The following is a 27056-nucleotide window of genomic DNA, read 5'->3' as shown; positions in this document are numbered from 1 at the left end:
GCATTAATAAGGATATTGGTCTTTCATTTTTTCTTTTAGTATCTTTGTCTGATTTTGGTATCAGGATAATGCCAGGCTCATAAAATAAGTTTGGAAGTGTTTCCTTCCCCGACTTAAATTTCTTGTAAGAGTTTGAGAGGGATTGTTAATTCTTCTTCAGATATTTGGTAGAATTAATTCTCTAGTGAAGCCACCTGGTGTGGGGGTCTTAGGAGGTTTTTGATTAGTGATCCAGTCTCCTTTACCAGCCATGTTTGAACATATTTTTTATTTCTTCCTGATTCAATCTTAGCAGGTTTTATGTTCTTAGAATTTCTGCATTTCTTCAAGGTTACCCAATTTGTGGGCTTGTAATTGTTCACAGCAGTCTCTTATGAGGCTTTTTACTTCTGTGGCATCAGTTGTAATGCCTGCTCTTTCATTTTCTGAGTCTTTTTCTTAGTCTGTCTAAGGATTGGTCCGATCTGTTGATCTCTTCAAAAAACTATTAGGTTAATTCTTTTTCCTGTTTTACATTTTATTTATTTCTGCTCTAATTTTTACTGTTCTTCATTATGCTAGTGCTAACTTTGATCTTTTTCTAGTTCCTTGAGGTGTAAAGTTAGGTTGTTGATTTGAAGTATTTCTTCTTTTTAATGTAGGTGTTTATTGGTATCAGCCTCTTCATACTGCTTTTGTTGCAGTATGTGCAGTAAGTGTTGGTGCATTGTTTTTGTTCTCATTTGTTCCAAGATATTTTCTAATTTACCTTGTTACTGTTTGAACAATTGGTAGTTCAAGAATGTATTGTTTAATTTCCACATATTTGTGAGTTTTCTGGGTTTCCTTTTGCTGTTGATTTCTGGTTTTGTTCCACTGTGGTCCCATAAGACACTCAGTATGATTTCAGTTGAATTAAATTGGTTAAGACTTATTTTGTCACCTAACATGTGATCTGTCTTGGAGAATGTTCTGTGTGCATGTCAGAAGAATGTGGATTCCGTTATTGGATGGAATGTTCTATGTAGGTGATTTAGATCCATTTGGTTTATAGTTTTGTTCAAATCTCCTGTTTGTTGATCTTCCATCTGCTTGATGTATTGTTGAAAGTGAAGTATTGAAATCACGTACTATTCCTGTGTTACTGCCTTTTTCCCCCTTCAGTTCTGTTAATTCAGAATTGTTGAATTGTTCCAGTGTTGGGTACACATATATTTTATATTCTATATTTTCCTGGTGAACTGACCCTTTTTTCATTACATAATATTCTTCTTTTGTGACTATTTTTGACTTTGTCTATTTTGTCCAATGTAAATATGGTCACCACTGCTGTCTTTTGGTTACCATTTGATGGAGTATCTTTTTTGCCTTTAGCCTGTGTATTTCCTTACCTAACTAAAAAGTGAGTCTCTTGTAGACAACATGCAGTTGGATCTTTTTTTTTTTTTCTTTTTTAAATCTAGTCAGCCACTTGATTTCTTTTGGGGAATTCCTGATAACGACAGACTTACTACTGAATTCTATTGTTTTCTCTAAGTCTTATAGTTGTTTGGTTCTTCTTTTCCTCTCTCCTCACCTTCCTTTGTGGGTTTTTTTTTTTTTTTTGGTAGTGACATGTCTTGATTCACTGTTCTTTTGTGCTTCTGTAGATTTTGTGTATAAATAGGTGTGCTTACATTGGGGGTGACATAAATGATTGTAATGGCAGTCTGCTTCAAAATGATAACCTCAGTCACCTACAAAAGCTCTTTATGTCTCCCTCCCTCGCTATATGGGGATAAATAACACTTTGTTATTGATAGCACAGATTTCACCTTTTTGTTGTTTTACCCTTAGACACAGTTTCATAGTTTTTTATGCTTTTATCTTTTAAATTCTCTATCAGTATTAAAAGTGATCTGTGCATCACTATCACAGTTTTATGGGGTCTATATCCATCTCTATATTTACCTTTACCAGAGACCTTTATATTTTCATATACTTTTGTGTTATTGTCTCTTGTCCTTTTTTTTTTCAACTTGAAGGACTCCCTTTAGTAATTCTTATAAGGCAGGTCTAGTGATGATGAACCCAGCCTTTGCTTATCTGGGAAAGTCTTTATTTCTCCTTGATTTCTGTAGGATAATTCTGCCAGGTATAGTATTCTTGGATGGCACTTTTTTCTTTCAGTGCTTTGTACACATCATCCCATCCTCTGTCCTATAATGTCTCTGCTGAGAAATCCACTGACAATGTTATGGGAGTTCCTTTGTACATGACAATTTGCTTTTCTCTTGCTACCTTCAGGATTCTATTTTTGCCTTTGAATTTTGACAATTTGCATATCATGTGTGTCAGTGTGGGCCTCTTTGGGTTCCTCTTAGCTGAGGTCTTTTGAGCTTTCTGAATTGGGGTGTCCATTTCCATCCTCAGTTTGGGAATTTTGGAGCATTTCTTCAAACATGTTCTCTGCTCCTTTCTGTTCCTCCTTTTCGGGGTTACTTGTAACACACATAATGGTGTATTGAATGGTTCCCGTAAATCTCAAAAATTCTCCACTTCATCCTTCTTTTTGTTCTTCCACCTTGATAGTTTCAAATGACTTGATAGTTTTCAAATGCCATTTCTTTCCTCTGCTTGATCAAATCTACTGTGAACCCATCTAGTGACTTTTTCAATTGTCATTGTATTATTCAGCTCCAGAATTTGATTCTTTTTATAAGTTTTCTTTGTTGATATTCTCATTTTGTTTATGCATCATTTTCCTGATGTATTTTATTCATATGTTTTCTTATAGCACATTGAGCTTCATTAAGATTACTATTTTTGTTATGAATTTGCTTATGAATGTTATGTATTTGTTATGAATTTGCTAATTCATAGGTTTCCATTTCTTTATTTAAAGTCTGTTTCTCAGGATTTTCCCCCCACTTGATTGGGTTATGTTTTGTTTCTTCTAGTGCCTTGTTATTTTTTGCAGTGTTTTGTACATATAAAAAGCAGCCACCCCTCCCAGTCTTTACATACTGGATTTGTACAGGGGAAGGCCTTTGCCAGTCAGCCTGGGTGGTCCCTTAATCCATTCTGGGGATGTATCTTCTTTGGGCTTGTGCATGCAATTTTCCAACTAGAGAGGTTTGCTTCTTTTTTAGGGATTTGTAATCTCTGAAGACTAGAGCTCCCTCTGGTGTCTCTCTATGGTACTGTAGGTTCTGTCGTGCTGCAGCAAGGTGCTGAGCTCCTTTGTGGTTTCTCCGGCCAGAGGCATCCAAACTATTTCAGTTCCCACCGCTGCTCTACTACAGGTGACACAGAAACCATTCCAAATGTTGGATAACCTTCTTCTCTTCTCTTTCCCTGCCAAGGGAGAAGGTGTGAGCTGGGCCATTTGTCCTGCTATCCTGTGAGTGGCATTGCTGCTTCTCTTACTACAGCAGCCGCTGAGCTCTCTTCTCCATGGCAGCCAGGCATTCCCAAGTATGCTGCTTCCGTTAGCATTCTGGATTGGAAATGATGGAAGGGAGGCCCTTGGGCAGCCCCCTGAAAAGCCAGAACCTTGGACCTACATTCCATTCTTTTCTTTACCATGCACAGAGCTTCTCAATCGAACCAAGTTGTGCTGGCTTGGGAGGTGGGCTGTCCAAGTTGATATGAAGCCACTTTTCTTACCTGTTTCAGTAGGATTGTTCCTGACTTTGAACTTGCCTGCAACTTGATTGGTTTCTGGGATTCTCACAAGGCCTTTTGGGCTGTGTATAGTTGTTAAATTGGTATCCCTGTGTGGGGAATCTGGCCTGGGGCTTTCTATTCCACTATCTTGCTGCTGTCACTAGACATACACTTCTAACACTCTTTTTTAATGAGACCTTTTCCAAAGATCTGTATTCTTTTTTTTTTTTTTTTTAAAGATTTTATTTATTTATTTGACAGAGAGAAATCACAAGTAGGCAGAGAGAGAGGAGGAAGCAGGCTCCCCGCTGAGCAGTAAGCCCGATGTGGGGCTCGAACCCAGGACCTGGGATCATGACCTGAGCCGAAGGCAGCGGCTTAACCCACTGAGCCACCCAGGCGCCCCAAGATCTGTATTCTTACGTACAGGCCTTCTCTTGTGTCATGCTTCGCTTAGCCCCCTTCTCCTGAGTATCTTTTCTTTCTCATGGATCTCCCCCAAGAGGGAAACCATTTTCTAATTACCTGTCATTTATACAGAATATTTATTACTTTCGATTCAAAGGACCCTTTCTTGTACCCTACGGGGCTGAGGCAGAGTAGGGGGTTCGCGGCTGTCCTGGAAGATGGCTGCCACTGCTGCACCGTGGGGATCTGTCATGCAGCCGTGAGCAGGCCAGACCGGGAGCCTTGGGCCCTCCTCTGACGACGGGGACCAGAACCAGTTTGTTAGGGTTAGCTCTGCATGGTTTTGAAGAACTGGACGTTCAGCTGTGTCAGTCCCACTGGCTTCGCCCTACTTACTTTTTGGGCAGTCCAGATGTGTCACACAATTATTCCTCTAGTTGTTGGCAGGCAGGGAGGGACTGAAGTCTGCCACTCATTAGATCCAGTGCCAGGAAAGGACGGGGACTGGCTGTACACCTTTCTACGTCACTTGCCTTCACCTGTGGACATAGCCAGTTATCAGGGAGTGAAGCTAACCACATACTCGAAGGCTTAGGGAAAAATATTTCCTGTTCCTTCTCTTTTGTTGAGGCTGTTTGTAGTGTTTTGGTTTTTTTTTTTTTTTTTTAAGATTTTATTTATTTGAGAGAGACAGGCATGAGCTGGGAAGGTGGGGGTGTAGAAGGGGCAGAGGGAGAGGGAGTGGTATACTCTATGCTGAGCAGGGAACCCACCACTGGGCTCGATCCAAAGACCTCAGGATCATGACCTGAGCCTAAGGCAGACACTTAACCGACTTAGCCACCCAGGCACACCGTTAGTTTTTTTTTTTGAGCCTGAGAAATATCTCTAGCCATCCCGTTTTAGATCTTCAAAATGGTGTATGTCTAATTGTGGTTTGTTGATGTGCTAAGAAAATGAAACACACCTTTCAAAGTCCTTTATATAATACCTAGTCTGATCTTTTTTTTTCCCTGCTATAGACAAAAAGTAGAATCTAAAATTTTTAAGGAAGCCATCAAAAAATTTCATTCTAATATGAAAGAAGAACTCATCAAAACGGTAAGTTTGTCGACATAAATTTGTCAGTCTCCATTTGTACGCTCCTCCTGCGGCAGCGGACGGTTATCCTAGAAAAGATCTCATGTGCTGGTGACATGGTAAAGAGCTCATTAGAACTGTTCCTGTTTCACAGGTTGTTTTTAAACTAAATGCAATAGATCGTAAGTTAATAAACATTTTAATTTTGGAAAATGCACACAGATATTTTTTTCTTTTGTGCAGCTTAAAGAAGTCCAGATGTCAAAAACTCTGAAAAGGAAGAACACGAAGGTAAGTCACGTGTGTATGATTAGATGCAGATAGTCACGTGGGCCACTGAGCCATGCAGAGCTAAGTAACGCCCTTGACTCTGGCTTTCAGGACCTTTGCTTGGTTGAAGTTTTTTTTTTTTTTTTTAAGTCAGGCTTTTATCTGGTTGGTCTTGTGGTTGTGTATTATTAATGCATGCAAAGGGATGGGGATCCCAACCAGCCTAAGGCAGCTATCAAGGCCCAAATAACGACTTCCACAGTATTAACTGTAACTGATTATTAAGTAATATATATTTATTGCTTTTGTGGCTGTCAAAGAATAAAACCTTTTAGCATAAAGAACTGTTCCAGTCTCAAGTCAAGGGACAGCCTGGGAAGAATACTGTGTTAAGGGTTCAGCGATCTCATTTCTTGTCCTGGTTCTTCTACTTCAGTGTTGTCCCACCTTCTTAGAAACTCTGTACCACGAGGATATGTGAGGAGAAACAAGGCAGGGGACCCCGGGCCTTACTTGCCCATCGGTGTATGTGTGGACCAGATGACCTCTGAGCTCCGCGCTTACATGAATCCAGGATTGGAAGAGTGGCTCCCCCTTCACATTTATAATAGAAATGGAGTTGAAACGCATATATTTTTGTTTCCACGATTTAGACCTTTGCTGGGTTTTTCTCCTTCAGTTTCATTGTCCTGCTGCTCAGCTCTGCATTGCTTGCAAGGGAACAGTCCGAGTGTCCAGCCGTGGAACAGTCCCTAAAAGGGACGGCTGAAATAATAATCTGTAATATATAAATAATCTCTTTAAAACACAGATTGGATTAGGGCAGTCTCCTGCATCAGCATTTTCCTGGTGTATCTACATAAAATCCCAACTCCTTACTGGATGGCTCGTGGGGTCTGAAAGGTCTGGCCCTGCTTCCCCTTTAGCGTTGTCCTGGAGTAAATGCCCTGCGGTCTCTTTCCCACTCCATCTCCAACACCTGGTACGGGGTCGCTAGCAGTGCTGGAACATTTAGGGAGTTATTTTAACAAATTATTGTTTTGCTTTAGATTATTTCAGATATTGAAAAGAAAAGGCAGCGTTTGCTTGAACTCCAGGACGAACTGCTTCGGTAAGATAATGTCTTATCTAAGCTCCTTGAAGAACTTACCTGAAGGGATGTGATTACAGTACAGTGGGGGTGGCGGGGGGGGGGGCACCACTTAGGTCTGTATTGTCCTGCGATCCCAGGTGTTCTTGGTGTCTGGAAGCTCAGTGAAGGTGGTCGTGCTGCGGAGCTGGAGCTTTTGGCAAAAGAGAGTTCGGCACGGATCTCTCCGCGGTCAGATCTGACCCCGGCCCACAAGGCAGCCCAAGTAGAGATTTAGTGTGCAGACTCTGAGACTGGATACCCGGTTCAAACCCAGGCTCAGCTACTTACCAGCTGTGCCCCCTTGGGTTAGGCTGCTGACCTTCCCAGGGCCTCAGTTCCTCTTCAGGAAAGGAGCACGATACCCACCCCTCCCAGGGCGCCGGGAGGGTTAAATGACTAAACACACAGAGTGCTTCGCAGTGACCGCCATTCAACTGGTGCCGTGTGTTACCGGTTCTCATTAATGTGATCGTATGTGAACAGGCCCCCATGTGCGGGGTCTAGGACCCTAGGACGCAGGGCTCAGGAGGCCTTCCGTGCGGCCAGGACGACTGGCTGAAGGGGTCCTAGAGCAGCAGAAGGAGCAGCAGTCAGGTCCACTCTGCTCCGAAGAGTGTTGCAAAACAGGGTGAGAGAGTGGCATGATCAGAAAAGAACATCTGTAATTCCAGTGCCTAGTCTGAGACAGGAATGCCAGAGAGGTTTGGGAGAGGGTCCAGCGCATTGGCTCCCCGTCCCACCTGGGCCTGGTGCCGGACTGGGGAAAAGTTTCCAGGGGCTCAGGCCTAAAGAAAACCACATTTGAACAAGCTTCCTGGGTGTGCTGGGCACTGGCCTGAAGGCTTCAGATATTTGCTTGTTATCCCCATAATCCTGGGAGATGAGTTATGATGTCTGTTTAATAAGAAAAAGACATTTTAGTTAAAGACCAGCCTCTTGGTTCCTTTTTTAGATATAATTCTAGACATTGAAAAGTATATCTTGAAAAGGCCTAGAAAGAAAAACGCAGTGTCTGGTTGTTCTGACTTGACAGGTGCGAAGGCTCTGGCTTGGGGGAGAGGTACCTACCCACAGTCCCATCCGAGGAAGTGTGGGGGCCAGGATCTCATGTCGCAGACTGAATGCCAGCCCTGTGCCCGTGACCACAGCCCTTGTCTTTCCATAATGCTGCATTTGTTCAACAGGCACAACTGTTAAAAGGACTCTTCTAAAGATTGTATTAGAGGACAGCTGCTTTTTGTCTTTTAAGAGAATAAAAAATTGGTAGCCTATACCTTTTTTTGTCATTAAATTCAAGCCATCCCTTTTTATTTTACAGGTAAGAAACTAAGACACAGAAAGAAAGTTAAAAGTAGTTTACCCTTGCATTTTTCATCCAGGCACTCGGATAATTTTTCCACGGGTTGTACTGGACCCTGGCAGATGGGCAGAGGGAAGGCCTTTGGTCTGCGCTTTTGCTGTTGCCTTGTAGCACGCGAGCCCCTAGCTGAGGCCAGGAGGAGTAAACCACAGCTCCCTCAAAGTGACCGGATGGGTTGTGGGATGTACAAGGCATCTTCTTCTGTGGTTTTCATTTCCAATTACTCACTGTGTATCGTATTTCAGGGTTTTGTCTATATTTTAAATTGAAACCTAGACCCTGTCACACATAATTTCAGAACTGAAGGTTCTTTAAAGACCTAGTCCCCCTCCCCTGCGTAGTCTTGCCTCAGTGACCTGGCACTCAGCCTCCTACCCCCTTGGCTATTCCACTTGACCGTAGGCATTCATTTGGGGGAAACGGTTTCGTCGTCGTTGCAGGTTAGAACCACAGCTGAAACAACTACAAGTCAAATATGACGAACTTAAGGAGAGAAAATCTTCCCTAAGGAATGCAGCGTGTTTCTTATCTAACCTAAGACAGCTTCATCAAGATTACTCAGATATTCGAGAAAAAGAACCTCATGTAAAAGAAACGGTAACTTCAATTTTTATTTTTCACTGTGATTCAGAAGATCAGGGCACCTGCACAGTGGAGTACTGCTACAGGAGCTTGGGGGAGAGGGAAATGGGGGTGCATTACAGTCACCCAAACAGCATCACTGTGATCATCACCTCTTTGGCTACTTCAGGCTAGAGGAATAGAGAACAATCTAGAAATGCTGATTTTATTAAAGAAAAATGGCTGAATATAAGCCATCATCCCCCATGCATGGTAGGTCTAATTTTAGAAGTCAGGAAACATGAAAGGGACCTAGAGTAGGGAAAGGCGTATGTTATTTTTATAAAACTTGTTGCTTCTGGATTTTTGCTGCAGATGTTGCTGCTGTTACAAGAACCAGCTCAGATCAATAGAAATTTAAATTACAGGGAAAAAAATCCAAATATAATTTTATATAAAATGTAAATATATATCTTATGATCATACTTGTATTCTTCACTTCTAAGTTCAATTTTAAGTTTTTACACTGATTTAAAAGCCTTCAGTTTGTATATTAGATCTGAAAGTAGAATGCTTTTAATGTTTTCTGTGACAGTACCCACTAGTCTACAGTTTGCTTGAGTTGGGGATTTGGTTACTCACTTGGAGATAATCATAGCGCTGCTTAAATTTGAACATAACTTTGGTGGAAACAGAGACTTGAGGACTTGACTTTGCTCAGAATACACTAGTCTTTCTAACGTGTCCTTCGCATGCCCGCAGGCCTTCTGTGCTCTCTTGTAGTGTCTCTCTTCCTTTGTGGAAAGTAGGCATTTGGGAATCTGTCTTCTTTCCTAAACCAGAACTCTAACCCCAAATGTTAGTCTTACCCCTCACGCCTCCCTGAGAGCGCATGTCCCATGGCAGCTTGAATACAGTAGGCTCTCAAATATCTTTGAAGTTCATAGTACTAGGGTAGGGTATAGTCTAGAAAGAATTAATTATGTGGATGGGAAGTCACAGTTGCACACCTTTTCCACGCAAAGCTGTTCTTTTCATTACTAAAGAAAACACCTTGAAATTAAACAGTTATCCTAAGTATGAGCAAATTCTGTAGGGGGAAGATAGCCCGTCATCCCTGGATCTAGTTTATGACATGAAGCTTAGCTTTGTTATTTCAAAATCATGAATTCGGTTTTGATTTCTATTTTATGTTGAGTTTGTATTCTAATTTTGTCTTTAGTCCTCCCCATACATTTTTCCTTGTGAACTTAGATGGGCCTGGTTTTCGCCTTCCATTAGTTCTTCCAGTAAAAGTTAATTCTGCCTTACAGTTTTCTGGGTTTAAAATAGGCATGAGGTCGGCAGACTTGCCCAAACCAAGTCTCGATCTGTATGAGGAATGATTTTGTTTTAAATAATTTAAATGCCACAGTTCTTGGAACCAACTGGTCGTCTGGGAGGAGATCAGCCTAAGCTTTCTAGAGCAGTTTCCTTGTCACCTTTTTAATTGTGCCCTAAGGAAAAGGATTAAACCAATTTTTAAAAATGATCCTAATTTAAAAAATGAAAGTTTATGAAAAGTTCCATTTAGCATTGAGCTGTATAACAGGGTTAAAGAAATTTTTTAGGCATGTTAATCAAAATACAATTTTCCTTCAACAGTATGATTCATCCAGCCTTCCAGCTCTGTTAGTCAAAGCGAGAACCCTTCTGGGAGCTGAAAACCACCTACAAAATATCAACCATCAATTAGAGAAGCTCCTTGACCAGAAAGGTGACCAATCTACTGAAATGTGACTCTGTAAAGACTAGTCCCCTGCGCTTGCCTGTTCCCTTCTGATACTATACTTTTGTAAATAAAAATTCTTTGAGAAGTGAAATTTGTCTACTTGTTCAGGCTGACTTGTCACCAAAATTTAGGATTACTTTGGTCATAGTCATTTGGTTTGAATGACCATGTGAAGTGGCAAGTTTGAGTGTATAAGTGGTTTTAGAGGCCAGATTCCAGACACCAGCCAATCAGACTCTGACCTAGAAGAGCTCTAACCGGAAGTGGCAGAGGGAGGAGTTCCAAGACTGGATGGAAGGACCCCGAACTCACCGCATGTCCAGACACCCACGGAGCAGTTCCTCCTGAACAACACTGAGGCCTGACGAACCTCTGCTCACTGACGCCAGGAGCCCGACCCGGCCCCGTGGAGAGAGAAAGGTAAGAGGCGGACACGGGGTGACAGTGGGAACGCCAGCCCCCCCGCCCCCGAAACAAAACATCAGTTTGAAGGACAGAGAGACTTGTAAGTGAAGGAAACCCGTGCACTAACCTTAGAACATCCACCATGCTGTAGGGAACTGCTGGAACCCTCTGGGGCTCAAGAGGCTAAGGAGCTGTTGTTCATTTACCCCTCCGCCTGAGAGCCTGGCTGGAGCAGGGTCTGGGTCCCCTAACCACTCCTCTAGGCCTGGCCCCTTGAGTCCTGGGCCTCTAGGCCATGGCAGCTGCAGGGCGAGAGAGGCCCAGCTGTCCCCCCAGCACTGACCACTCCCCAACCCGTGTGCACCCCAGCTCCAGCCATGCCACAGAGCGGTGTTGGTGCCGAGCACACCAGGACCCTCTGGCCTGGGCTCACTGCAGCCGTCAGGCCCCGGCACCCCATCTCCAGCAGAGAGGACTCTGGGACTGCCGGGGCCCAGGCTAGCCCACCAAGGACTAGAAGGGACTATCATTTTAAAATAGACTGTTACATAGGTCAGTACATACGAACCTCGTGATAACCAAAACCCTAAAATAGACAAAGTAAAGGAACCCAAACACTAAAGAAAACCCATCAAACCACAAGGGAAGAGACCAAGAGAAGAAAGGTACAGAGAACAACAAAAGCAACCAGGAAATGGTTAACAAAATGGCATTTTGATATGCTCCAATCATATGACAAGAGTAGCTAAATGGATTTAAAAAACTGACGCATCTATATTGCTGCCTACAACATAGACAGACTTCAGACTAGACACCGTGAAGAAAGGGGAAAGATACTCCATGCAAATGGGATGGAAAAAAAAGCTGGAGTAGCCATGCTTAGACTTTAAAACAAAGACTAACAAAGGACAGAGAAGAGCATTACATTATGGTCAGGGGTCAATACAACAAGATAGAACATTAGTAAGAATCTATGTACCCAACACAGGAACACCTACACACAAAGCAGATACTAACAGACATAAGGGGAGAAATTAACAATACAATAATAATATGGGACTTTAAAGATTTTATTTATTTGACAGAGAGAAATCACAAGTAAGCAGAGAGGCAGGCAGAGAGAGAGGAGGAAGCAGGCTCCCTGCTGAGCAGAAAGCCCGATGTGGGGCTCGAACCCAGGACCTGGGATCATGACCTGAGCCAAAGGCAGCGGCTTAACCCACTGAGCCACCCAGGCGCCCCAATATGGGACTTTAATATCCCCACTAAATCAGTGTCATCCAGACAGAAAATCAATAAGGGAAACTTGACCTTAACACATTAAACCAGAGGGACTTAACATATACAGACGATTCCATCCCCAAACTATAGAATATACATTCATTTCAAGGGCACATGGAGTATTCTCCAAGAAAGAGCACATGTCTCAAATTCAGGCAAACTGGAAAAAATACAAACGTGGAAAAGCAGCAGCACGCTATTGAACAACCAATGGGTCAATGAAGAAACCAAAGATGAAACTGAAAAATACTGAGAAAATGGAAACAACTTTCCAGACTCTAGGGGACACCGCAACGACCGTTCTCAGAGGGAAGTTCATAGTGACATAGGCTTACCTCAAGAAGCAAGAAAAGTCCCAAATAAAAAAATCTTTTCTAAAGGAGCTAGGAAAAGAAGATCGAACAAAGCCCAAAGTTAGTGGAAGGAAGGAATTAAGTGGAGAAAAAAAAAATATATATATCCTGAAACTAAAAGCTGGTTCTTTGAAAAGATAAAATTGGTAAATCTCTAGCCAGATTCATTAAGAGAGAAGGGCACCAATAAAGTCAGAAATGGCTGACACCACAGAAATTCAAACCACCATGAGATTACTGTGAACAGTTATACATTATCAAAATGGTCAACCTAGAAGAAATGGATACATTATACATAGATATGGATAATAGATAAATACAAATATACAGCCTAAGACTGAATCACTAATAGAAAATCTGAATAGACTAATTATGAGTAATGAAATGGAATCAGTCATTTAACAACTAAAAAACAAAAGTCCAAGAGCAGGTGGTTTGACAGGTAAATTGTACCAAACATTTAAAGAAGAGGTAGTATCTATTCTCAAATTATTCCAAAATACTGAAGAGGAAAGAATGCTTTCAAATTCATTTTACAAGGCCAGCATAACTGATAACCAATACCAGCCAAAGACATCACAAAATCACAGTGCCGTGAGCGTAAGCCCCATGTTGAGCTCCATGCTGGGCATGGAGTCTGCTTAAGATTCTCTCTCCCTCGGGGTGCCTGGGTGGCTCAGTGGGTTAAGCCGCTGCCTTCGGCTCAGGTCATGATCTCAGGGTCCTGGGATCGAGTCCTGCATCGGGCTCTCTGCTCGGCAGGGAGCCTGCTTCCCTCTCTCTCTCTCTCTCTCTCTGCCTGCCTCTCTGTCTACTTGTGATCTCTCTCTGTCAAATAAATAAATAAAATCTTAAAAAAAAAAAAATTCTCTCTCCCTCAGCCCTTACCCCTGCCCATATATATGCTTTTTTTTTTTTTTAGAGGACCAATCTCTTTAGCAAGGGCAATAAAAGCTGAAGTAAACAAATGGGATTATATCAAACTTAAAATGCTTCAGCACAGTAAACAACGAAATGAAAAGGCAACCTATGGAAAGGGAAAAGATATCTGTAAATCATACATTCAATAAGAGGTTAATATCAACAATATATAAAAACTTATACAATATAAAATTTTTTTTTAAGTGGGCAGAGAAAATTTGAATAGACATTTTTCCAAAGTAGATAAACACAGACAAAAGATGTATGAAAAGATGGCTCAGGACCACTAGTCACCAGAGAAACGCCAATCAAAACCATAATGAAGGGGCACCTGGGTGGCTCAGTGGGTTATGTGTCTGCCTTCAGCTCAGGTCATGATCCCAGAGTCCTGGGATCGAGCCCTGCTCAGCAGGGAGTCTGTTTCTCCCTCTCCCTCTGGCCCTCTGCCCCACTCATGTGCATGCTCTCCCTCTTTTCTCTCTCAAATAAATCTTAAAAAAAAAAACAAAAGTGTCACACCTCACACCCATCAAATTGCTATTAGATTGCACTGTAAGTTCCTGCAGCCATCATGGAAAACAGTATAGTGGTTCCTCAAAAACTTATAAACACCGTATGATCCAGTAACTTCACTTCCTCTGGGTATTTATCTGAAGAAAATGAACACAGTAATTCAAAGGAATGTATCATACCTATGTTTATTGAAGCATTATTATTCCTTGAAGCAGCCAAGATATGGAAGCAACCTAAGTGTCCTCTGATAATGAATAAAGAAAATGAGGAGTATTATACAAACACACAGGAATATTTCTCAGCTGTAAAAAAGAATAAAAACCTGGCATTTGTAACCACATGGATGGAACTAGAGTGTATTATGCTGAGTGAAATAAGTCAAAGACAAATTCCATATGATTATACTTATATGTGGAATCTAGAAAACCAAAGAGAGACTCCAAAATATAAGAAATTATTGGTTACAGAGGGAGGAGCGGTTCAGGGGGGCAAAATAGGTAAAGATGAGTAAGAGGTACAAAGTTCCAGTTATAAATTAAGTTATGAGGATGTAATATACAGTATAGGGAATATGCAGTCAGTAATATGTAATAACTTCGTGTGAGGACAGATGGTAACTAGAGTTACGGGAATCATTTTGTAATGTATAAAGATGCCGAATCAGGATATACACCTGAATAGGATACTGTATGTCAATTACACTTCAGTTAAAAATTTTTAAATAAGGGGGCGCCTGGGTGGCTCAGCGGGTTAAGCCGCTGCCTTCGGCTCGGGTCATGATCTCAGGGTCCTGGGATCGAGCCCCGCATTGGCCTTTCTGCTCAGCAGAGAACCTGCTTCCTCCTCTCTCTCTGCCTGCCTCTCTGCCTGCTTGTGATCTCTGTCAAATGGATAAATAAAATCTTTAAAAAAAAAAAAAAATTTTTTTTTAATAAGAGTTAAGAGTTTTAACCCATCAACAGACCTGCAAAATGAAGCAGATATGAACATAGACCAACTCTGGTCAATTAGTAAGATTTCTAATTTTGAAGAAAACTGGCTTACTTCAGTAAAAAACAGGAATTGAGAAGCAAAGTGATAAAACTTGGTTTTCAGGGGCGCCTGGGTGGCTCAGTGGGTTAAGCCGCTGCCTTCGGCTCAGGTCATGATCTCAGGGTCCTGGGATCGAGTCCCACATTGGGCTCTCTGCTCAGCAAGAAGCCTGCTTCCCTCTCTCTCTCTCTCTCTCTGCCTTCCTCTCCGTCTACTTGTGATCTCTGTCAAATAAATAAATAAAATCTTTTAAAAAAAAAAAAAAAAAAAAAAAAAAAAAAAAAAAAAAAAAAACTTGGTTTTCATTAACAGGTTTAATAAGGCTTAGGTCACTAAATCGTCGTCAGGCCCAATCACAGCCGGTTACCTAAGAGCCCATGGTTAATGAGCTACTCTGGTAATACCTGCACGATGAGTTCATCGGGAATGTCCCCCTCTCCACCGCAGTAACCAAGGAGCCCGCTCTCTGCGGCTTCGGCGAGTTCAGCATCTTCAGTAGCTTCCACAAAGTCAGTCTCGTCAAGGCCATCGTCCCAGTCGGCGTCAGAAATGGCACCTTCTGACAACAGGCCCGATGGTGGCTTCTGAGCACTTCTGGTGTCCCTGTTCATTGTTTCAGCTGCTGTGAACTCTTCTTCCTTTAGTTCAAAAGGGGAAGGTAGTGGAGAGTGGGAAAGGGAGAGGATACAGGTCAGTCATGGAGACTATGCGATGCTCTCACTCTACAGTCAGTCTAGGTTAAGCTAAGGTATTAGGTGGAAGACCAGTTCCTGAACAGACACTAAAATAAATATGCTGGATGACAGTGTCTCCAATACAGTCACCATGGGAATGAGTGAATTCAAATGTAGCTGCCACTGTAGCTGAGACACTCAACTCTAAATTTGGAACTGCTCCCCCCACCCCCTGGCCTGGTTCCTCTGGTACATTCTTTTCAATATACACAGATGGGGCTAGAGAGATGGTAGACTGAATTTTTTTTAAAAGCAGACAGTCCAGCTGAAGGTGAACTGGAAAATCTGCTATCTTAAAAGACTGATTTTCCTATTTATAAAGTATTTAAAGAATTAACATGAATTTAAAAAACTGTTAATAACAGTTGAGACAAGTGTCAAGACAGGAGTATGGATGTGTGTATTAGATAACAGTAGTGTATCAACATTAAATTTCCTGAATTTAGGAATTTTACCATACTCATTTAAGAATATCCTTAACCGGGGCACCTGGGTGGCTCAGTGGGTTAAGCCTCTGCCTTCAGCTCAGGTCATGATCTCAGGGTCCTGGGATCGAGCCCCATATCGGGCTACCTGCCCAGCGAGGAGCCTGCTTTCCCCCTCTCTCTGTCTGCCTCTCTTCCTAATTGTAATCCCTCCTGCTGTCAAATAAATAAATATATTAAGAAAAAAAAAAAGAATATCCTTAACCTAAATATCTCTAGTTACAAGCTTAAACATGAAGAGATGTAGGGTTGATGGCTGCAAATTCCTCTCAAGAGATTTGGTGTGGACCGAATGTGTTACCCTAAATTCCCAAGTTGAAATGCTAACCCCCAACGTCATGGTATTAGGAGGGAGGCCTTTGGGATGTGATTAGGTCTTGAGGATGTGGCCCTCATGACTGGGATTAGTAACCTTATAAAAGGGACCCCAGAGCGCTCCTTCATCCTTGTGACAGGGAGGGCCTGGCAAGAAATGGCTACGACCCGGAGAGCCGACCAGACGCCAAATCGGCCAGTACCCTCAGCTCAGACTTCCAGCCTCCAGAACTGTGAGAAAGCACCTTCTTGGTTTACGAGCCATCCCGCCTGCAGTACTGTGTTATAGCAGCCTGAATGGACTAAGACAAAAAGTTCTCCAAAATAACAATGTGCGCCCAAACAGCAGAGGGAGAACACAAATGTGGCCAAGTGTTAGCGATGGCAAATCTAGGTGAAGGGAGAGCTCCCTGTCGTTGGGCAACATTTCTACAGGGGGAATAAAAAAAAGAGAAATGTTTAAAAAACTGAGAGGATGAATGCAACAGAAAACTACGTAACTAACACTGATCGGCAATTCATTTTAAAATACTAAAAGCAAAAAAGCCAGGGGAAGCAGAAAGGACAGAATATAAACTGCTAAAATGATGTGATAGGTACATGGGTATTCATTAAGCTGTTCTTTTATTAATTTTCTATTTCAAATAATAATAAAAAAATTCTGTCCAAGCAGTGGTAATACGATGTACCAAAGCTACTTTCAACTTGGTATTTTTGAGGTATTACTGGATAAGCAGAAAAGTTATTTTTAAAAATCCACTGAAACCACAAACGTCTCCAAATAAATAAGTCTCAAACTAAGTCTCCAAACATTAAGGATGACATACACCTCCTCCTCTTAGAGGCAAAGTTTATTTCTACAAATTAATTTTCTCTTGGTTATTTCAAGAACACTTTTTAACCTAACAGTTTACCAGGGAATCTGGCTATCAGCTATGTTGGTCCTGCTCCTACCATGTCTATGTTAGTTGTATGAATTTGTGCTGGAGACATTTTTTAGTCAAATTGAACAGGCAGCAGACCATTACCCAGAATGTCAACTGAGCTCACTTAATCTGCGTGTAGCAGGTAACTTTTATTCTAACCAGAACACCAGAAAGGAAAAGGGTGATAGATGTGGGGAAAAGGAACACTAAAATGTTCAATCTGGAAAATAACATGATCAAAGAGTTAATAAAAAGTTCTCATTAGGGGCGCCTGGGTGGCTCAGTGGGTTAAGCCTCTGCCTTTGGCTCAGGTCATGATCTCAGGGTCCTGGGGTCAAGCCCCAAGGGCTTTCTGCTGAGCAGAGAGCCTTCTTCTCCCTATCTGCCTGTCTTTCTGCCTACTTGTGATCTCTGTCAAATAAATAAATAAAATCTATAAAAAAAAATTTGTGAAGCCTTATGTCCTACCATTTTTATGGATACCAACTGGTAATATGTACTCATGAAAACAAATTAGGAAAAAAGATCTATAAAGTAAGATGCATACTGTGATTTTGAAAATATATATGTGAGCATACATCAACAGAAATTCTGGAAGATATCTGCCAAAGCACATCAGTTATCCCTGACTGGTCAAATTCTAGGCAAGGAGGAGTTTATCCCTGTTGGCTTTTCATGTATCTTCTAAGTTTTTCTCACAATAAGTGTGAATGATTTGGGGAAATGAGTTTTTAAAAGGACAAAGTCAATTTGGCCATCTGGTAATTTCTACCAAAATTTAAAATGCACACACCCTCTGACATAATTCTACTTCTAGCAATTCTACCTACAGACAGAGTTGTTGAAATAAACACAAAGATTAGTATTTTGATCTTCCTAAAGCCAAGAGGGAGAGACTGTCCCTGGCTGGGCACGGTCCAACAGGTGGGTCTGCACACCCAGCGCAGCAGAGGAAGCCCGTGGGCACGCACGAGTGGGTGCGTGCAGACGCCGGCCCAGTCACTGGGGCACACTCCTATGTGACAACACGTCCTGAGGACATGGCGCACAGCTCAGTTATACTGTCGTACGGAGAACAGATTAGGAATGAGAGAGAAACTCAAACCTGCGCTCACCTCTTTGAGAAGATAAAGGAGACTCACTTCAGCAGGTAATGGAAAACCTGGACAAGAAAACAGTTTCACTCTTCTATGTAGCTTTCCACTTTTCACTTGGTACATATGTAAAAATTAGTAACTCACAGTCCGATCTGAAGTTTTCTGCTTTACATACAGGGTCATGACATTTCTGATACCAAACTTCATTTTTCAGATCAACCAAAATCCTTTACATTGTGGGGGAAAAAAGGGGGAAAAGTTATTACTTAATCCCCAGACTGGATGGAAAACAAAATTCATCTACATGCTGCTTACCAGAGACGTGCTTAAGACTTCAAGATGGAGACCAGGTAAGAAGTAAAAGGATGGAAATAAATATACACCAACCCAAAGAAAACTCTGGATGTCAAAAATAACACCCCAAGTGGACTTTAGGGCAAAATAACACACATCGGCAAAAGTTCTTCCCAAGAAGACCTAGTCCCCGACCTGTTCCCGCCAAATATGATGGCTTCAAAATGAATGAGCAAAACTGACAGGACTCCAAGGATAAACAAACCGTGTACCATAAATCAAGATTTTTAAAAACATTCTTTTAGTAACTGATACAAAAAATCACAAAAAATTCAGTGAGGGTGCAGAAAATGTGAATGACCTAAAAAGCATGTTTTAATAAAATTAAAAGCAATTAACACGTTTGCTATAACAGGCTTATAGGAACACTGCCTCAGATCATTAGAAGTTTTTTACAATCACATATAAAACAATTATAAAAACTGAGTGTGCTAGGGTACCAGGTCCGTCTCATTAAATTTAAAAGTATTCACACAACACATCTCTGACCACAAAGCAAATTGTTTAGAAATAAGTAACAGTGGGGCACCTGGCTGACTCAATCAACTAAGTATCAGGCTCTTGGTATTGGCCTGGATCATGATCTCAGCGTCCTGGGATCAAGCCCCGCATCGGGCTCCTCTCCCCATAGTTTGCTCGTCCCTCTCCTCTGCCACTTCCCCACCCTCTCGTGCACCCGCCTTCTCTTTCTCTCAAATAAATAAAATCTTTTTTAAAAAGTAACAAAAATAGCTAATAGAAACCCATAACTTGGAAATTGAAACATTTCTAAATAATCAATTACTCAAAAATCATGATGTAAATTAGAAAATGAATGGAATTGAAAATACATAGTAAAATATGGGAAACAGAGCTAAAATGAGATTTGGAGAGAAATTTAGAATCCTAAAAGCATCAAACCACAAAAAAGAGTGGCTAAAGGCCAATAAATAACTAACTTGGGAAATGAAAAAGAAAACTCTAATAAAATAAAAAGCAGGAAGTAATAAGAAGCAAGATTTTAAAAGAATCAACAAGGCCAAAATGTGAAAACTAATACAATTCTCGCCAAGCTGGATCAAAATTAAATTAGCTAGACACAAATGTTATCAGAAATTAAGCGCAGATATAACTATAAATCATAAAATATTAAAAATTTAAGAACATTAAGAACAATTTCTGCCAGTAACATTGGAAATTTTGGTAAAACAGACAAAATACTAGACAAAAAGATACCAAACTGAGCAAACCTAATAAGTTTCAGAAAACCTGGACCATCCTCATAAAGACTGCAGGGCTGCAGTCCCCCGGCTGTACACCAGACTGTCCCCAGGCCATGAAGACTATTTGCATCTTTCTAGGGAAACACTGTGATACTGGACATCTGTCAGGCACCCCACATTCTACTTGCTTAGCGTTCCCAGCTTCCATATTGTAACAGCTTTCATTCCTTTCAGTGATGGCCTGTCTTTGTTGAGCTGAGGTTTTTGGTGGTGACTGTGATAAGAAGGACCATAATCGGGGCGCCTGGGTGACTCAGTCTGTTAAGCATCTGCCTTTGCCTTGGGTCATGATCCCATTGTCCTGGGATCGAGCTCCGCATTAGGCTCCCTGCTTAGCGGAGAGTCTGCTTCTCCCTCTGTCCCTCCCCCCTGATTCTTCTCTCCCTCTCTTGCTCTCAAATAAATAAAATCTTAAAAAAAAGAAAAAGAAAAAAACCTCATAGGGCTTTAAGAAAACAAAAAACCAAGGGCCATAACCGTCAATGTGGAATAAGAGAGAACTGGGGTGGCAGCGTCCGCTAATTCCAAGGTTTGAGAGATTATGCAATGCTCAGAAGGACACACACCCCACTAATAAGTATTTTTATGTAAGAATGAGTTCAAGGACGCAAACCTTACTTACAAACCTTCCATTATGAGTAAGTCATGGGGATGTGATGGTAATGACCCATAGCTCATAGCACGGGACCGCCTCTGGATTCCTTGAATCTTAGAACGTACTCGTCAGCCCGACCTCGGGTCAGACTGCTGTTTCGTGTGAGTGTGGTTTGATCATCCAGTGTCATATTCATTAGGGATCTGGTAAATTCAGATGAAAACCACAGTGTCCTCTTATACAACCAGATCAGCCAGAGATTTTTAAAATATATGTTGGTGAGATTATGGAACAGCAGAAAATACCTGAAAACACTGCTGGCGGGAGAATTAGCTGGCCATTTGGGAAAATTACTTACGTAGTCACGTGAAATCTGGGCATACTCTATCGCACATCAATGCTGCCTTCAGGCATGGACTTTGAGAAACTCTGGCACACGGGCCACAGGCAGGATGTACCCGAGCACCTACAGCGGCGTCGCTCGGGCCAGCGAGCCAGATGTCCAGAGGCGGGAAACAGACGCGCACGTTCATATTTACATAATGGCACAGCACACCACAGTAGAAAGAATAAGCAAGGGCCGCATGTTGCAGTATGGATGAACCCCACGAATTCAATGTTGACCAAAAAGCAATTCTGAGGACGCAGTCTACACAAGACGCAGAAACACGGAAAACAAAACAATCTATTGCTTGGAAATATAAATATGTATGGGAGAAAAAAACATTTAAAGAAAGCAAGGGCAAGATGAACACAAAACCCAGGACAAGAGTTATTATTATCTCAGATGGTCAGAGCAAAGGAGGAAACGGGTTGGTCCCACAGAGTGCTTCTGAAGTTTGGTCAAGTTCCACTTCTCACGGTGGGTGGCAGACAGCATACGTGATCATTTCAGCGTGCCTTTGAGGTGTACCCGCACATGAGAATACATGCTTTTATATGTATGGGGATTTCACAGTTAAGAAAAAGAAGAGATTATGGATACATAATAGAAGCAGGTAATTTTCCAGAAAGAAATATGTAGCAACCTGAGAATCTCAAAAAGTTAAAGGATGATCATCATATGATAATGAATTCCTGGTAAAATACATAGAGTAAAAGATGAGAAAGATATACCAAAACCATAACCACGGTTATCATTGGTTCTGGGCCTGTGGGGAAGCTTTTCCTTTGTGTTATTCTAAGTGATAGCTTTTGTGTATTGAGCATATAGTGTTTGATTTTTTTTTTAAACTAAGCTAATCTGCATACAGATGTGTAGCACTGAAAGATGCCTCCCACAATGTTTCCAGCTTTCTAGCAAAAGCTTCACGATCTTTCCTCACATCTAGCACACGTGCTATATACACTTGATATGCAGAAGTCTCAGCTTTGATATTACATACAAAACAGCAAAATTTCCCATATCATTACTGATAACTACTGGGTTTCTGTCTTATTCCTATTCTCACCATATCCTTGAATTATTGAAAATTCTACTTCACCCTTCACTTCCTCTCCTTTTGCCAGGGGGATTTTAAAGAAAACTCCTAACATAGGGCCTGGTGTATACAGCAAGCATTCGATAAATATTGGTTCCCTTCAATATGATTCTCTGTTTTTCTTTTTCATAAGATTTTATTTATTTATTTAGGAGAGGGAGGGAGAGAGAGAGGCACGGAGAGCACAGAGAGAGCAGCAGACTCCCCGCTGAGCAGAGAGCCTGACTTAAGGAGCTCCATTCCAGGACCCATGACCTGAGCCGAAGGCAGACGCTTAACTAACTGGGCCATCCAGTACCATTCTTTGTCTTGACCATGTTAATGTTAACTCCAACTCGTAACACTGAGTAATTTCCTTTTCACCCAAATTTGTTCAACTTCAACTTACACACCATAAAATGTCAAGGACGAGAGAGAGACACTTCCTCATCCCTGTTCGCTCACCTGTCTATTGCCTCTAATTTCTTCCTAGCCCTGCTCAGGCCTGTCTTTCTCTTCTCAAGATTATACTACCTAAGGGATTATATTACCAAATAAAGTACAAATAAAGATGACATGTGCTAAGAAGCAAGGTGATAATTAACATAGCCAAATTCAATACTATAAAACAGAACCCAAATACAATATTTGATACAACTTAAATTTATTGTAGAAACCAAAGTCATTTTTATGTTCAACCGTACAAATTATAAACATTTAAAATAATATTGGTTAAATACACAGAACTCGTTAGTAAACAACATTACTTACATGATATTATTGCTCTTGTGGGCCCTCCCAATGTTTCTGCACCAGCGATATTTACAAATATCATAAACCAGTAATTCCTCTGGGAAAAAGTAGCTCCAGTGTCGAATTCCTAAAATACAAATAATGTTTCTAAAGGTATTAAAACTCTGTCATATTACAGTGAATAAAGAATAAGATTATCTTTACCTCCTTTAATGCCATTTTTATTCACCAAAGAAAGAACAAACTGGTCAATTTCAGGGTAGGGTGAACAATGAAAACCTTCAATGTTTCCTGCTGCAACAGAGAGAAAAATTAATTATAGTTAGAGCGGCTAAGAGTCGAAGAGTTAAATGTTGAAAGTTGTTCTTTAGGACAATTGTAGGTTATGGAGCCCCTGCAACTTTTTTGTTTCCATGGTTTCAGGCAGTCACGGGTCCTTGCTTGCTCTACAAGCAAGCAGGGAAAAGTCACACCTCGAAGTTAAGTCCAATGTTAACTACGATTCCTAAGAAGCACCTGTAATCACTTCAACTGCTTTCTTCATTTTGATAAAGAGAAAAGCAACCCCTTGTACTCCAGAGCCAGCCTACCGCTATCAGCTCAGCCTTGATGTTGCAACACACTAGGCTGGTCCCCAACAGCTCAGCAACGGCGCTTTCCTGCTAATAAGGAATTATCTCACAGAAGTTCAACATCAGATAAGGCCGCTCTGTGGCCAAGATGATTCATGAAAAAAACAAGACCACTCACTCCATAACTGTGTCTGAACACAGACAAAACAAGAACATTTTCCAAACCGCAAAAATGACCAACACTCCCCACCTTACCTGATATAAGTAATTGCTCCTTCTTAACCAATTACAGCTTTACACCCACTGTAACCTGCCTTCCTTCTAGATAAAATTTATGAAGATAGTCATCCAATCGTCTCTTTGAAACAAATCCATGCCTCCTTAGACACTTCTCAAAATCACCTAACTCAAGCCTGCATCCTGTAATAAATCTTTTCTAATGCCCTCTTCCTGAGATGCCCCACAGGTCCTCATGGTACGAGCTCTCCACACTGAAGCCAGGACCAAACTCCACTTGTTAGCGATAGGTGTGTTCTCCCATGATCCTCAGCTGTAGGATCAGTTATATTTTGTATCTAAGAATCTACTGGAATAATTTATGATAACTTATTTAAAATGTCATTTAACTTTTAAACACAGAAGTATCTACTTTTCTTAAAATAAAACCTATATTTCACTTACAGAGGTAATATACATAGTTGGAGAAACTATGGAAAATATACTGAAGCAGAAATGAGAGAAATAAAGTCCAAGGCAATGTCTAGAAATGACTGTTAAACAATCAGAAGAAAATAAACCAAAGAAAATGTTACCCACATTTTTAATGAACTTGGGATCACACCTCTCAAATAATGTTGGAGTCTACTTTTTTCTCTTAATATCATAAACGGAAATTTTCCATTTTATATTGGCTTTACAAATTTAAATTAAATGGCTACAGAGTATGTATAGTAGTGTCACCAACCCCATTTTGTACATTTAGATTGTTTCCAGTTTTTTGCTCTTGTAAATAATGATGGCCCAAAATATGTGTAAAAATGTTTACTAGAGAGTTAATGTATTGATAGAAAAAGCCCATTTTTCAGTATAAGAATGAAGAACATGTGCATTTCATGAAAAAACTCTGCAGCCATTAAAAGAATGAGAGAATACAGGGAAAGCTCCTCTGGGTTCAGTGGAAACAAACAGCGGCTGTCCATCTGTGATGTGGACAGAGGGGAAGAGTACTGTTAGTTTTTCTTTTAATAGGGGTTTCTTTCTACAAATAAAACTACTTTATTTTCTTCTGGGCTTCCCCCCCCCCCAAAATCACCATAAAATGAAAATTAGTGAATACGCTTTAAAAAGTATCTTTTCTTGGGGTGCCTGGGTGGCTCAGTGGGTTAAGCCTCTGCCTTCAGCTCAGGTCATGATCTCAGGGTCCTGGGATTGAGCCCCGAATCAGGCTCTCTGCTCAGCAGAGAACCTGCTTCCCCACCCCTCCTGCCTGCCTCTCTGCCTGCTTGTGATCTCTGTCAAATAAATAAATAAAATCTTAAAAAAAAAAGTATCTTTTCTTTATATGTTTTCCAATTTGAATACAAACTAAGTTGTTTTAAAGGATCAGTAGATAAGAATCTTGAAGAGTTAAGATTTTTAAGGCAAAACAGACTTTGTATCCTTAAATTTTCATAGGAATTTGTTTTCTTAAAATTACCTTTAGTGCTGGTACTGTTAAAATATTCAACTCGTTTCTGTTCATTCTGAGATGTGTCACAGGTCAGAATTCGTAAAGTATCTGAGAATCTGAAGAAAATATTGGAAGAAATAAAGTAAGGTGATCTCAGAATCAAAGAGAGATGGCTACAGAAAGGAAATTGAATTTCACATAGTTCCACGTTAAAATCCTTTATTCAACAGCTAATTCTTCTAGGACAATGAAGTCACACTTGCCTACAAAAACACCAATCCCAACACAAGTCTGGTGATCATTTAAAATACTTTTTTCAACTACAGTGTGAATCAGAGGACTCTGGGACTGCTGAAGCCATGGAATGAAGTATATAATTCTACTCTTTGAAAGTATAGCGCCTTTAAAATTTTTGTTACAATGATTTGAAAAAGTGTGAATAATGTGGGGAGGAGAAGGGGAGAAGGAAGGAGGGATGAGAGCAAAGGAAAAAATAATTAAAATTAACCAAAAGATGCATTTATAACCCTAAAGAATTTAGCTTTCATTTCAGGAAGAAATGTACCCAGTATTTACTTGGAACCACAAAAGAAAATTAAGGAAACCTTTATTCAGTAGAGTCCACTTCTGTGGAATTAATGCTGAAACTACAAAGGAAATTGGGTTTGGTAACAGGGAGATGACTTTAGGCAATCTTACAGGCCGTGGTGCTTTTCCCATACAAGACAAAGTAAGAAGCCACTCTTGGGCCAACAGCAGTGAGCAGCAGCTGTCATACAATTTTTCCAGTATCTCTACAGTGCTTCCAGAATCGTGGAACTGCTATTGCTAACAACTAACATTTACTGAGAGGCTACCATGTGCCGGGCATGGCTGTCCTTTTGTGTCCAGTTTTAACTCCCTCCATCTTCACAACTCCCTAAGAGAGGGGGTCACATCATGTCCATTTTAAAGGTAAGGAAACTAAGACTTTGACGTTTCGTCTGAAAAATGTTATGAAAGAACTCAAAGTCCAGAAATAATATGAAGAGAAACCACCCGTCTTCCCACCCTCCCGAGTAACTGCTGGCAAGTGGACATGTGGACACAACTTCCCCTCCAGCGAAGTATTTTAAGTATTTTATGAACATCCATTTCTATGGGATTTCTCCTGAGAACTATATCTAGAGAAAGCAAAGGAAAAAGAAGTAGAGCAAATCAATTGAGGAAGGCAATTTAGTTTGATCGTTAAATGTGGTTTGGACTAACAAAATTTGCCAACCCGGGTATAGAAATGGAGGCAAACGTTTCTGTTGAAAGAGGTCTTTCACACTTTTTAAAAATGACCAAAAGGTGGCACCTTCAGTGTTCGACAACAAAACTGACAATAAATTAGAGTTCATCAGTATAATGAAAAATTATATAGGCAATAAAAGTTTTAGTTATAACTAACTGTTGCGAGTCATTAACTTGGCAGATAGTCATGATATAACATTAAGTGGATAAAACAACTGACATTACCACATAAATAATGATCTCAAGAAAATATTATTTGAATGAAGGAGATATGTAAATTTTACATATGAATGTATATCCATGGAAAGTAGATATTAACAGTAACTCTATTTCCAAATGGAATTCATTTGGAATAGTTTTTGTTTTCTTTCTTATAAAAAGAAAGCTAATCTAGAATTTAAGAATTCTTAAGTTAGAATGAATTTACACAATTCACATTTTGGTACTACACAATGTCATTCGCTGTTTAATAAACATTCATGAATGCACAACGGTGTGATTTTGGTACTATATACCTGACATTGCTGACCAAAGAAGACAGGAAATACTGATTTTCTTCAGAAATATTCTTGGACCGTTCAGGAAAAAATCTGTTGTCTTCAGCAATCTCCAGAGCCACCTGCTTCCCTATCTTTGATGACTTATATAGCCGGAAGTTTCTATTTCTTGTATAAACTCCTATTATTAAAAATGAATAAAACAATTATGAATGCATGTTTTCCATCATTTGTTTTTACAGTCAGCAAATATTAATTTTGAATAGCATTATTAGAGAAACAACCGGTTCTGGTTCAAGGTGGCGATATATGAAGAGCTTGAACTCCCCTCCACATGGGAACACACAA

The 27056-nt window shown here is 40.7% G+C and overlaps 2 protein-coding genes and 1 long non-coding RNA gene across 13 annotated transcripts in view; 1 reads left to right on the top strand and 2 right to left on the bottom strand.

Annotated features, from left to right (window-relative positions):
- CENPU (centromere protein U) overlaps positions 1-10300 on the top strand; it is a 35082-nt gene extending 24782 nt beyond the window's left edge. For both annotated transcript variants that reach the window (XM_047714867.1, XM_047714857.1), the window contains exons 9-13: positions 5058-5136; positions 5359-5406; positions 6435-6496; positions 8318-8474; positions 10083-10300. In XM_047714867.1, coding sequence (XP_047570823.1) covers positions 5058-5136; positions 5359-5406; positions 6435-6496; positions 8318-8474; positions 10083-10217 — 481 coding nt within the window. In that variant the 3' untranslated portion in view covers positions 10218-10300. The remainder of the gene's footprint in view (positions 1-5057; positions 5137-5358; positions 5407-6434; positions 6497-8317; positions 8475-10082) is intronic.
- LOC125091325 (uncharacterized) lies at positions 5071-10669 on the bottom strand. Of its 4 annotated transcripts, none has more exons than XR_007124649.1 (4): positions 10522-10669; positions 7878-7999; positions 6536-7758; positions 5071-6163 (listed from the first exon to the last, which is right to left on the bottom strand). It is a non-coding gene; the product is annotated as an uncharacterized LOC125091325 (long non-coding RNA). The 4 variants fall into 4 exon arrangements; XR_007124646.1 differs by lacking the exon at positions 10522-10669 and having other exon boundaries at positions 6536-6668; positions 6806-7758; positions 7878-8323; XR_007124647.1 differs by lacking the exon at positions 10522-10669 and having other exon boundaries at positions 6536-7411; positions 7586-7758; positions 7878-8323.
- Positions 10670-13786: 3117 nt separating this feature from the next.
- PRIMPOL (primase and DNA directed polymerase) overlaps positions 13787-27056 on the bottom strand; it is a 52778-nt gene continuing 39508 nt past the window's right edge. For 2 of the 7 annotated variants that reach the window (XM_047714844.1, XM_047714786.1), the window contains 8 exons: positions 26727-26889; positions 24964-25052; positions 22900-22989; positions 22714-22822; positions 18416-18498; positions 18290-18336; positions 15119-15352; positions 13792-13926 (listed from right to left, as the gene is read on the bottom strand). In XM_047714844.1, coding sequence (XP_047570800.1) covers positions 13882-13926; positions 15119-15352; positions 18290-18336; positions 18416-18498; positions 22714-22822; positions 22900-22989; positions 24964-25052; positions 26727-26889 — 860 coding nt within the window. In that variant the 3' untranslated portion in view covers positions 13792-13881. Of the gene's footprint in view, positions 13927-15009; positions 15353-18279; positions 18337-18415; positions 18499-22713; positions 22823-22899; positions 22990-24963; positions 25053-26726; positions 26890-27056 lie in introns of those variants that run through there. The other 5 variants (XM_047714805.1, XM_047714796.1, XM_047714822.1 and 2 more) reach the window with 5 other exon arrangements.

This window comes from Lutra lutra, chromosome 2 (assembly GCF_902655055.1).
Source record: "Lutra lutra chromosome 2, mLutLut1.2, whole genome shotgun sequence".
NCBI classification, from domain to species: Eukaryota; Metazoa; Chordata; class Mammalia; order Carnivora; family Mustelidae; genus Lutra; species Lutra lutra.
Note: the sequence above shows the minus strand (reverse complement) of the source record. Positions and strands in the feature narration are given on the sequence as shown.